Raw genomic sequence first — 12,754 nt, forward strand, 5'->3', positions numbered from 1 at the left:
GCCCCCCTCCCTTGCCCCACACACTGGGAGTGGGAGCCAGCAGGTTGGGAGTGAGGGGCACCGAGTCAGGACTGGCTATCAATGTTTACAAATGGGTTCTGGTAGAAAAAAGGTTGACAACTTCTATAGAGCCAATCATTCTCGTGTGGCAAAGAACTCCGCCAGCCCTCGGCGGGGCAGGAGCGGGGCTGGCCACTCTGGATTCCTGTGTGAAATCCCTGAGTTTCTCTTGCAACTCAGGCATTGGTGTTGGCAACCCTAGCTGTGCTAAGACAACATGACACCCTGGAGAGGGTCTCAGGGATCCCTCTACATGCTGCAGACCCCACAGTGAGAACCACGGGGACAGCACAATCAGCCTCTGGCCAGGCACAGAGCAGGACTGAGACAAGGCAAGAAGAGGCATCTGGTGGAGGCACGGGTCTTGCAGTCCAGCTCCTTGCACCGGAGCGACACCGAGTTCCCTCCCTGCTATCACAGGCTGGTGGCATCTGTCTCCCGGGTTCCAGCATCCCATGTTGCCAGGGACTGCAGGGGCTGAGCCCACCAGCCGTCAGGGTGTCACAAAGCGGCTTCATCATGGTGCCGGGGGGGACCTGGCCTCCTGCAGGGGACTGGGTGCTGCCAAGGTCATGGGGAAGATCTGGCCAAAGGGCAGGGCGGGCTGCATCCCTTCACCCACGTGTCTGTGCATCCATCTGTGGTGGCCAGGTCATACCCTGAGGCTCCCATGTAGGCACACCCTGCCCAGGGATTTCCAACCTGCATGCCCATTGCTGTAGTCAGGACAAATGAGGGTTACCATATGTTTAGGTTTTCCTGGACACGTCCTCTTTTTGGGTCCTCCCATCTCCATCCAGGGTTTTTTTTTAAACATCAACAAACATCCAAAATTTGGGCTTTTTGCAGCCTCTGAGCCCTCCTTTCTCTGCTTAGCTTAGCATGGAAGCATCCCTCCCCAACCTGCCCCCACGCGGCACCTGCTCCTCCAGTGGTGGAAGAGAGCTGGGGAGGGGCAGCGCAGAGCCAGGTGGCAGAGCTGCACCAGTGCCTGTGCTCACTGGTGAGATGCTTGCAGGGCTGCGGGGAGCAGGGGGCTGCAGGTCAAGAGTGAGTGGCACCAGCAGGGCTGTGGTTTGGGAGCGAGTGGCACCAGGGCGGCGGTGGACTATGAGCTGCAAATGCAGGGCACAGATTGTGCCAGGGGTCTGCAAGTTGGGAGCGAGGGGCAGCAGCAGGGCTGGGGGCTGTGGCTTGGGAATGAGGGGATATCGCTGCCCCCTACAATCATATAACACCCCCCCCCACACACACACACACACACACACACGTCTTTTTTGAAACTGTAAATACGGTAACCCTGGATCAGGCAGCAAATGTTTCACACTATGCCCACTATGGTTGGACCCGTACCATCACCCCCCGCCGCCGCCGCGCCCGCTCAGGGATGGCCGGAGCACTTAACGGGGCGGAAGCTGGAGGAAACTCGGGCAAGGGACTGGAAGTGACCGGAATTGGAGGAACCATTAGGTGAGGAACAGGGGAGACCGGAAGTGGAGGGATACCACTGGGTAAGGAACTTGAAACAACCATTGGGTGAGGGGGCCTGGGAGACCGGAAGTGGGGGAAGCCATTTGTTAAGGGACCGGGGTGAGCCGGAAATAAGGGGGGGGACGGCTTAGGGTGAAGAAAGGGTTCCACCTACCGGAAGTGGAGCGCCGCACGGCCGGAAGTGCGGGTGTTGCGGGGCAGCCATTGGGCGCGTGCCCGGGCGGACCGGAAGCGCCGGGCCGCGGGAGCCGCCGTCGCCGTTGCCATGGAGCCGGGCGCGGCGCTGACCGACGCGTACGACCAGGCGCTGCTCGGCATCCTGCAGCACGCGGGCGGCGTGCGCCAGTTCCTGCACGTGCTCTTCGGCTTCCTTTACCGCCGCACCGACTTCTACCGCCTGCTGCGCCGGCCCACCGACCGGCTCGGCTTCCCGCCCGGCGCCGCGCGCGCCATGGTCGGACAGGTAACCCCCGGCCCCTGCCAGCCCTGGCACCTAGCGATGACTCGCGCCTGCCTCCTTCCCCCGGCCCCCCCATAGGGTCACAGAAGGGTGGCTTGAAACCTACTGATGACCTCATAGGGTCACAGAGGGGTGTCTTGGAGAGACGTCAGGAGGGCCCATCCAGTCCAGCCCCCAGCCTGAGGCAGGATCAGCCCTGACCAAACCAGCCCAGGTGAATCCAGATTCCCTCCCCTGAACGCATGACACAGTCGCCCCCGACACAGGTTTGGTCCCAGCAGGACCGTTGGCACAGCGCCATCCCCAGCCCAGGCTGCAGCCAAGCGCCCAGTGCTTCTGAGCCTTAAGAAGGTTTAGAAACCCCCTGACAGGTGTAGCAGTAAAAGGAGGGAGCGTATCTAATTTCTTTCCAGCCTGGCACAGCAAACGGCAGAGTCATGAGCTGTCTCATGAGTCAGAACAATCATATCTTGTCTAAAGGCTGGTACCAGGGCCCTTAACCTCCCTTCTCCCAGCTGCCCCCATTGCCAAAATATCCAGCGTGGCCAGCTTGAGACCCACACAGCAGACAGGAGTTGGCAGGGGCAGGCCGGGCAGGTCTTGGGGAACAGTATTCACAGCACTGTCAGCCCTAGGGCTTGTGTAGGTGTCATCAGCTGCCCTTGCCCTGTATGCAAATGCACTATATGGGTCACACAACATCAGCAGAACCTGTCATCAGGCAGGTAACGAGCGTGTGTTTGTTATTGTGTGTTGTACTCTGTAATTACGGACCTTATGAAATTCCTTCCAACCCTGCTTCCTTCTGATCCTGTCGTTTATACCCAGTGACTGCATTTATTCCTTTTCCCCGCCACATTCTTCAAGTCGTTTTTGCTGCCAACACAACCAGGTAACTTCTCCAGCTGCATCCTGAGCATCCTACTCAGGGAAAACTGGTAAAAATGCTGTGGGAGACAGCTCCCAGATCAGCACTTGCATTGCTTACAGTGGGGTTCCCACATGAGTGAAATGACTGAACACATGCATTGAATCTGTGCCTGGGAATCCAAGTGGAAATGTTGCACGTGGAATCTATTGAGGGCAATTGATTGCTCCAGTTGCTTTACATTGAGAGTATGCTCTGTGCTGGCCAGCATGGCAACTGTCTCACCCACCCCATGGTATCTGGCTGCAGCTAGGTTGGTACAAAAGCATTCCCCTTGGCAGGATGGTTTTGGTAGGGATTGGAGGAAGATGACAGGTGTCGTGGCAGTCAAGTCTAGGGAGAGGTGTTGGAGGGGGATTGACAGCAGTGGTTTGGATGTGCTGAAGGGGAGAGTTGAGGTGCTTGCAGAGAGGAGACTGCAGTAATCATGATTTACCACGAGACTCAAAGGACCAGGTAGATGCTGGAGCCCTGGGGTTGGCAGGGGTCACCTGATCCAAACCCCCAGGCAAATGCAAATTACTCTTAAAACGCATCAGAGAGAAAAGCAACTAGATATCGCCACAGATGGGTAGGAGGCACAAGTAGAGTCTTCCTCCAAATTTCCCATGTTGTGTCCTGATTCTGACCCAGTGCTTCTCAGCTGGGTGACATAGCACCTGGGGTGCTATGAGAGCTCTTTCAGGGCAGATAAAGGTCCCCAGGTACCTTCTGCCCAGCCAAGCTAGTATGCTCTCCTGCCTCCTTGAGGTCTCTGTGAAGCTTAGAGCAGCCAGGGGAGTCCACTCATGCCACAGCTCTCCTCATCTCCCCTCCTCCCTACACAGTCACCCACCCTTGCACCCCTCCCAGAAACATAAATGTTCCACTTGCCCCACACACTTCTGTTTTTGGGAGGCACCACGCAGGGTCGGGTCAAGGTGGACTGCAACCTGACACCACTCCCCTGCCTGCTTCAGTGTTACTAGAGACCCCCAAAGCAGACAGGAGTAGGGTGCCTCAATCTTACTAGGCAGTGGGCATAACATAGATGGTGGATTTGTCTAGGTTAGTTTGAACAGGGATGATTCTGCCTTAGGCAGTGAGTGGGACTAGATGTGACCTGTGGAGGTTCCTTTCGCCCCTGCTTTTCTGTGATTTGTTGTGGATGTCTCGGTCTATTTCCTTGGGTGACACCTGCATGATGTTTGAAACTTTCCAAGCAAAGTTTCATCCCAAAGGCAGCCCAGTGGTTGATGTGACCAGGGTGTTAGGGGAAGCACTGGCTGATTTAAGGTCTTCCTGTTCCAGTTGTTTCGTGCTTAAATACCCAGTCACTTACATCTTCATCACCTGTAAGGAATAGTAGAGCTAGGATTCAGCGAGACCTAGGCAAATTGGAGGATTGGGCCAAAAGGAATCTTGTGAAGTTCAATAAGGACAAATGCAAAGTCCTCCACTCAGGACAGAACAATCCCATGCACCGCTACAGCCAGGGGACTAACTGGCTAAACAGATCTGCAGAAAAGGACCTGTAGGTTACAGCAGACAATAAGCTGAATTTAAGTAAGTAGTGTCCCGTTGTTACAAAGAAGACAAATGGCATTAGTAGTAGCATCGCCAGCAGATTGAGGGAAGTGATTGTTCCCCTCTATTCAGCACTGGTGAGTTCTGTGTCCAGTTTTGGGGCCCCCACTACTGAAAGGTTGGAGACAAATTGGAGAGAGTTCAGTGGAGGACAACAAAAATGGTGAGGAGGCTGGGGCACATATCTTATGATGAGAGACTGAGGGAACTGAGCTTATTTAGTCTGGAGAAGAGAAAACTGAGGGGGGATTTAATAACAGCTTTCAACTCCCTGAAGTGGGGTTCAAAGAGGACAGAACTGGACTGTTCTCAGTGGTGGCAGATGACAGAACAAGGAGCAATTGTCTCAAGTTGCAGCAAAGAAAGTTGAGGTTAGATATTAGGAAAAACTTTCACACTAGGAGGCCAGTAAAGCACTGGAGCAGGTTACCCAAAGAGATTATGGAGTCTCCACCCCTTAAGGTTTTGAAGACACGGATAGGTAAAGCCTTAGCTGGCATGAGATACTTGGGGATGGTCCTCCTTTGAGCAGGTGGTTGGACTAGATCAGTGGTTTTCAACCTTTTTTTACCAGGACCCACTTGTGGCCAGTGCCAACCCACTGTCCCGCACCCCAGGCCCCAGCCCCCCGGTATGAGGGGCAGGAGGTACCCCAACCAGCTCCTTGCAGGCTGGAACTCTGACAGCCTTCAAAGGAAAAGCCACTAGTGTCCAACGTTTTTCTCTTTAAAGGAGAAACCATTTTTAAAGTTTGTTGATCAATTTTTTTAAAGTGTGTTCATGACCCTTTCATCTATTCTTGTGACACACTTTTGGGTCACAACCCACAGGTTGAGAAATGCTGGACTAGATGACCTCCTGAGGTCCCTTCCAGCCCTCATTTTTCTATGATTATAGATCTTCAAGTCATGTTTGTGTCATACACAGTTAGTGAGATGTCAGTAGCTTCAGCTGGGTTGAGGGATAATTTATGCAGCCCCAAAGAAATGTGCCTGGTGTCGTAAAAGCCAGTAATGAAAGGATTCTAGCTGGAGCTTGTCGTTATGGGCAGGGAAGAAGCTGTGCCAGGAGTTGTATTTCTGGCTCTTCTACTCAAAACTTGTCCCTAGTAAAAAGGATCTTAATGACTTATTTTGCAGTGGCTGCTGCTTAGTTTCAATTTGTGTTTGCTGAGGGGTTGGGGCACACGGCAGGCCCCAGAAGGGTTTCTTCTTACATTGAAGCCGGAAGAAAAGGGGAATGAAGTATTCCATGCACATGCTGATCTTCAGCTGGCACTGAGTCACAGCAGGGAGAGGCAGAGGCAAGCTGGTGTTACTGAGGGGGAGATAAACACAGCCCCTTTAGCCTGGAGTTTGCACTAAAGCATAAACCTCCCACACTGGCACAGACACTGATTTATACAATCACAGCCTCAGAGTTGGCTGAAAGCTTAGACTGTCACTCCTGTACCTCTCCCAGCTACTGCCCCAGGTCTCCGTACAGCACAGCTCTTGACATGGTGATGAGGTCTGCGGGGCTTGCAGCTGGGCATTGCCTTGGTACTTAGTGGCAACAACAGGCCCCCTGCTTCAGTTCTGTGCCAGGGCGTTCCCCAAGTAGATTTCATAGATACCAGTATCTGGGGGAATGTTTGTTCACCAGAGTGCCCCAAGGGATGACGAGGTTGAACGGTTATAAACTACTGCAAGACCATTTCAGGCTGGACATAAGGAAGAATTTCTTTACTGTCAGAGCCCCCAAGGTCTGGAATAGCCTGCAATCAGAAGTGGTTCAAGCACCTACATTGAACACCTTCAAGAGAAATTTGGATGTTTATCTTGCTGGGATCCTCTGACCCCAGCTGACTTCCTGCCCCTGGGGCAGGGGGCTGGATTCAATGATCTTCTGAGGTCCTTTCCAGCCCTAATGTCTATGAAATCTACTTGGGGAATGCCCTGGCACAGAACTGAAGCAGGGGGCCTGTTGTTGCCACCTCCCTCCTTGGGAATCTAGGCAGGTGCCATAAGGTAGAGCAGCCCCTGGGACTCCTGTAGCTTAGGCTAGGGGTGGTGCCAGCCCCTGGAATACGCTGGAGGCTACAGATACAGAGATGCCCTCGAGCCTCTGAGGAGCTTCTGCTGCCTCCACGCAGCTCCAGACAGCATCCTGTGGCAGGCTTACTGTTTCCCTCACATAGCAGGCCCCCATTTTCCCCCCACAAAATGGTTCCAAGCAGTTGGGTTAAAAGGAAAAAAGTATACCCTCCCCCCACCCTTCGTTTTTGCATCCCCAGAACGAGGAGGCGACGTCTTGGAGAGCGGGTGGTAGGCCAGTAAATACAGCAATTGAGAAGGGCCCGCAGCCTGCATTCTTGGCTGTGTTCCCAGAGCCCCTTGGCCCTGCCAGCAGATGGGAGTGCCTGGCATATCTCTAGCAGTACGTTACCCGTGTACCCTCCCTGCTCGTGGTGCTAGGCTCCTTGCTGTCCCCTGGAGCTGCCGGGAGACTGGACAGGCCACTGCTGTCTAAGCTGACAGCTGTCATGTGTCATGGCCAGGGTCCAAGCTCGCTGCTTCTGCTCAGCATCTTGTGTGATCCCAGTCACTAGCTTCCTACCCAAGACTAGCACCCTCAGCTGTGGGACAGTGGGAGCCAAGGTGCCAGTTTTCTTAGGGCTCCTTCCAAGGGAGAGCTTGGCACTGGGAGCCCCGAGTGCCATCTGTTCCAATGCATTGTGGGAAGATCTGGCCAGATCCTTCATAATGCACCAGCTGAGGCGGGGTTTAAAGGGGTCACACAGAATCCAGCCACCAGCACCCAGAGTTCCCTTGGGAAATCCTGGCCAGAGGTTCCTGGTGTAGGGTCCTTTCACATCCCATTCCCCACCCCACCCCATCCCCATACCTCAGACCAGCCAGAAAACTCAAGGGGGCTCTGTCAGAACTGCAGAGAACTTCTGTGGGGCCGCCCTGGAGTGGAGCTGAGATATCTTTGCCCCCAAATGCACAGCTTCCCTCCATATTCATCTCTCTGAGGGCTAATAGCAGAACATGGTGGGAGTAAGAATTAACAGCTTACCCAGGCCTCCATCCCACTGAAAGGCCCAGCACTGGGCTGGCTGGAAGCTTGTGTCCTCAGTGAGGCCTGGCATCTGGGCAGAGGCAGGAGATGCAGGTCTAGGGAAAGATCCTCCCATTACCCATGGTTTTTCCCAGGGAAGTGGGACTTATTCCCTTCCTGGCTCCAGTATGACTTGCTCTATCTCTTCCAGGCATTCAAAGCCTTTGAGCACATGGCTCAGCAGGATGACGAGAGGCGCCAGCGGGAGATGGAGGAGAAAATGAAGGAGGAGGAGGAGGCAGCAGCCGAGAGGACCAAGGTGCCCCCAGCTGCACAAGAGGTTGAGATTGAGTCCACGGCTGAGCAGGCCTTGTCCCCCAAGCAGGGGCCCTGCATCCCAGAGGAGACAGCTGAGACAGCCACCAGCACTGCAGCCTCTGAGCTTCCCGGAGCCATGGTCCCCACAGAGCCCCAGCCACCGCAGCTCCCCATGTAAGTCCGTGCACTACGGGCCCATGCTCCCTGCTGCCTGCAGTCTGAGCTGGGTCTAGCCCAGAGGGCCCACCTGCATAGTGCCAGGGCAGTGTGTTTGGCCAGGCTGGGTATCTGTCTGTGGGGCCTGGGTGAGGCCACCCAGCCTCTCCTCTGCCTTGCCTGCAGTTGCACCTGTGTCTTCATGCTTCTAGTGCTGCTATTTCCAGTGCATTCTGGGAAAATGGCAGCAGCTCTTCCACAATGTTCCCATCTCCCAGGGGTCCTCCCAGGGAGCGTGCTCCACTGGTTTGATTAGTTTTGCTGGATAGACAAGGCAGAGGTGTTTGTGCCAACCCAGGCTGCAGGCATGGGGCAGGTGTGCTGCCATATGATGCCGAGTCCATTGTCTGGCTGGGTACTATGGTGTTCCATGGCCTGAGAGGTTCTTCAAGGCTGTAAAGTACTGATCCCACTCCGTGATGTCTTCTACTCATGCATCTGGCTTGGCATAGACCTGATGAACTCATCTGTCCAGGGCCTGGAAATTCGAGATACAGCGGGGCTTGTTGCAGTACCAAGTCATGATGCCCCCTCTTTTTCCAGAGAGGTTTTGCTGGGGGTGACCTGGGCTGGGGGATTCTTGGCACTGCTCCTGACCCTTCTGGCTTCCCACGGTTGTACTGGGATCTGGAGTGATTGGAGATGACTAGTAGCATTCACTGGGACATGGCTGGCCTGCCCAGGCCATGCTGGTCCCTGAGATTGCAGAGACAGTGGCGTGGCTGGTTTGGGGCTCTTTTGCATCTAGACTGGAATCAAGAGCAACAGGTGTTGGAGCCATCACCTGACTAGTCTGTTTGTATTGTCGTGGTATGTGTGGGAGCCCCCCCCTTGGCGCCCCAGCCCCCATGGTGCTAGGTGCTGTACACACCACACAAATTCCAGGCCTCCAGATTCTCAATCGGAGGCTCCTGCCAGCAGATGGCAGCTGCTGTAGGGCATTATTCTAGCCACATCCCAGGAAGTGCTGGTGGTACCAGGTGCTGCAGCTTAACCTATATCCTGTCAGCTGCCAAGGGAGAGCAGAGGCCTTTGGGTTTGCGGGGTAGGGTCTGGCACTGGTCTGCTGGCATTGGAGTAGGGGTCAGCACCCACAGGGGAGTTGGGAGTGTGAGTGAGTGCACAGTAACTCAGACCAGGTCTGAATATACTGTACTTTTTGGCATACCAAGCTCACCTTTCCCCCCGCCCCCCTCTCAAAAATCAACCCCTGAAAAATTGAGGTGTATGTCAGGGAAGCTGATCTTCTGCTCAGGGCAGCAAAAATCAGAGAAACCAGGGAGCTGGGCACAAAGAAGCTGGTGGAAAGAGGCAACAAGACAAGAGACTGGTGCTAATGCTGAATCTGAGCTGAGGACCAGGACGACTCCATGTCCCCTAAGCTAGCTCCCCAGGTTCTCCTGGAGGTGAACCCACTCACGAACCTATGTGTCCTCCTTCACCAGGAACTTCCCTGGACCTTTTCTTAACAGGGGACTTGATCATATGCTTTCTTCTCAGCAGTAACTGTCTCTGCACCCACCAGTACCCCAGGCAGCTTCTCAACATGACTCCATCATCCCAGTTCAGTCCTCACTTACCATGGGATAATTGTGGGCACATGGAGCAGCTGGGCTTTGCCTCCTTGTTAACTGCAGAGCAAACAAGTTTGGTGGGGGGGGGGAAGTCTTATGATCTCACTTCCAGTAGGGCTCAGCAGCCACAGGGGAACCAGCGTGGGGACTATGGCTTTTGGCTGCCAGTTAATGGGAAGATCTCATGGGATGGGAAAGACAAGCTAGTACATAAAAGAATGGGGAGCAGGTGGTCTTTGCTAGTGTAGAAGAGGAGTCTTGAAACATTGCAGTTGTCACATTAAGGGGGGGAACCTGGGGCTCTATGCACATGGCCGTGTTGGACCCAGAAAAGCAAGGGAGAAGGTGACTCCTATCTCGGCTCCCGTGGCACAGAACGAAGCCTAGAGTGAAATCACCTGCAGGGTCAGGTGCTGGGCACAGAAGACTCATCTCCAGGGTCCTCCATCTGGTGCCTCTCCCTACTCCAAAATTCATGCAAAGTAGGTGGAGATTGGATCTCAGGAAAAACTTCTTCACTGTTAGAGCAGGGAGGCAGTGGAATAGACTGCCTAGGGGAGCTATGGGCTCTCCATCACTGGAGGAGTTCAAGGAGAGGTTGGACAGACACTGTTCAGGGGTGATCTAGGCATGGTGATGAGGTTTCCCAGGCTTCTTGGCTTTGCTGGCTGTTCACCTCCACCCCACTTTCTGCTACATGTGTCAGGGGGGTTTTAAGCCTCCCTCCAAGGCACCGAGTGTTGGCTGCAGCCCAGGCTGGGGTTGGTAACTGGGCTGTGCCAATGCTTCTACTGGGACTCAAACCCAGAGGTTCTTATTTAGAGCGTCTTGCCCCTCAGCTCAGGCTCAGACTGACACTACGTTGGGGTCGGGAAGGAGTTTTTTCCCCTAGTCAGATTGCTCAGGACTTCGGGGGAGAGTGGGTTGCCTTCTTCTGTAGTGGGGGTACAGCCTCTACTTGGGATCTCTTGAGCATATATTAACAACCTTTGTAACAGCAGAAGGTTGGCTGGAATGGTCCCCCTGCTTTCCTTGTGGCAGTCAGGTGTGATGTCTGATGCTGTGCCAGGATTGATGGTAGTTTTGCTAAGAGATCGGACATTGGATTTGTATGAAATGGTTTAGGTAGGGATGATCCTGCCTCAGGCAGAGGGTGGGACTAGATGCGACCTCTGGATATCCCTTCCATCCCCACTTTTCTCTAGGATTCATTGAACCCCCTCAGCCCTGCCAGAAGATCTAGTCCATGTCTCCCTCCTTCCTCAGGGCCACCAGGTCTCAACCTCCCCCTTTGTTCTAAAACTAAAGTGGAGGTAGGGGGAACACATAGAAGTAGAAGCCTCCACAGCCCAAACCCAACCTGCTAGCAGCTGTCTTGTGTTCCATATCTGTTGCTCCAATATCCCAGGCTTCAGCCCTTCATTGCCAGGATAGGAGCTGGGGACCATGGACACTTCACTGCCTCTGAACAGATCAGAAGACTTTGTGGAAACGAGGAGAAGCGGTGTTAAAAGTGACACACGTAGGATGCATCTGCTAAGTGAGCCTGCCCCACAAGCTGCTGGGGAGCTGCCAAGAACAGGTCCCCACCTACCTTAGATAGAGGGGTAGGGACAGAGCTGTTAGGCCCAGGCCCTGCTGGTGAAGCTCTCTTGGTGGATGACACTGTTTCAGTATCACTGGATCTAGGGTGCCCAGTGCATGGAGCCCATGGATCCATTAGTTGCTCCTTAGCTGGTCTGAGATTCACCGGTGCCTGTCCCAGACAGGCGACTCAGTCTGGCATCCTCTAGAACTGAGTTCTGTCCAAGGGTGGTTGGGCACTGGAATAGGTTACCCAGAGGCATCTGTGGAGTCTCACTCGCTTTGGCAATGGAGACGGGCCCATATCTGCAGCAGGTTAGATTCTGGCTGGAGAAGGGAGTCGAACCCTGCATGGCCTCTTGAGGTCTGTAGTTAGCATTGCTGCAGTGGCTGAGCCAAATCAAACCCAGGAATTTCCCAGGGTCACAAGACCAAGGCAGGAGATTTCTGAAGTCTGAAGTTCTCTTAGCAGCCTGCCTCCACCAGACTCCTGCCCAGTGAAGGGGCAATCTGGGGCTGCTTTATTGAGGGTCTTTGCTGTGTCCGGGCCCCAGAAGGTCACAGTGGAACCCCCCTTGTCCCTTGGTGCCGTTATGCTGCCCAGGGGAAGAGCTTGCACTCTGCTCCAGGGCTCGGGCCAAGAACCCCTGCCTGGGCCAGTTCCTCAAAGGATGGCGCAGTGAGCACTCTCTGCCTCTGGGTGGTGCTGCAGGCCCCACCCCAACAAGGATCTGGCTGCTGGATCTGGCATTAAGACCTGTCTGTTGATGTCGGAATCGTTTACCAAGTGGGTTAATTCCCATGGCAAATCTCCATGCGAAGGCACTGGAGCCACTGTATTATTCCCCTCTCCTTTAAACCCCAGCCTCAGTCATCTCCCCCACCCCCAAGGGCAGAATAAGTATAGGGCAGAGCATAGCCCAGTTTCTCCAGCTCCCACTGGGGGCTTGGTTAGCTTGATGGGTATCTTGGAGGACCTCGGGACAGTGCGTGGAAAAGTTGGCTTGCATCGACCCGTACAGTAAGGCAGAGGAGTGAAAAGGGTTTGAGCCTTGGGGTGGAGGGGGGGCATTGTCCTGGATGCTGGTCAAGGCAGTGCCCTGTGCTTCAATTTCCCTCTCCGTAACAAGAATGTGGCCCTTCCCCTGCCCCATGGAGAGGCTTCTGAGTAAGCACACTGGTGCGCTCCAGAACAGCTGTAGCCTGGCTGTTTTAACAGGCGGCTCCCAGCCTCACAAGGGGCCAAGGCATTACTGGCCACTGCTAGCCCAGTTTGCAGCCCTGAAGACCCTTCCCTCATTAACTAGGGCAGGGGTAGCCAGTATGGGTGTCGTAAGCAGCATGGGCAGCCTCTGTGTGTAGCACATGGCAAATTGGAGAGGCAGGCAGCAGATAAAGCCAGGAGCAGATAACAGCAGACCAAACAGCAGCAGAAAGGAAATTCCCCTGCCCCATTGGCCACTCTGTTTTCTGCCTTCTGCCCCTGGCCCATTTTGCTCTCTGCTCCTGCCCTGT

General features: G+C 54.5%; 1 protein-coding gene across 1 annotated transcript in view; it reads left to right on the forward strand.

Moving 5' to 3' along the window:
- The first annotated feature begins 1,737 nt into the window (after positions 1-1,737).
- Positions 1,738-12,754, forward strand: part of NUDCD3 (NudC domain containing 3) — a 39,190-nt gene continuing 28,173 nt past the window's right edge. Inside the window, exons 1-2 of the mRNA XM_006269367.4 lie at positions 1,738-2,014; positions 7,759-8,039. Coding sequence (XP_006269429.1) covers positions 1,817-2,014; positions 7,759-8,039 — 479 coding nt within the window. The 5' untranslated portion in view covers positions 1,738-1,816. The remainder of the gene's footprint in view (positions 2,015-7,758; positions 8,040-12,754) is intronic.

This window comes from Alligator mississippiensis, chromosome 7 (assembly GCF_030867095.1).
Source record: "Alligator mississippiensis isolate rAllMis1 chromosome 7, rAllMis1, whole genome shotgun sequence".
Taxonomy (NCBI): domain Eukaryota; kingdom Metazoa; phylum Chordata; order Crocodylia; family Alligatoridae; genus Alligator; species Alligator mississippiensis.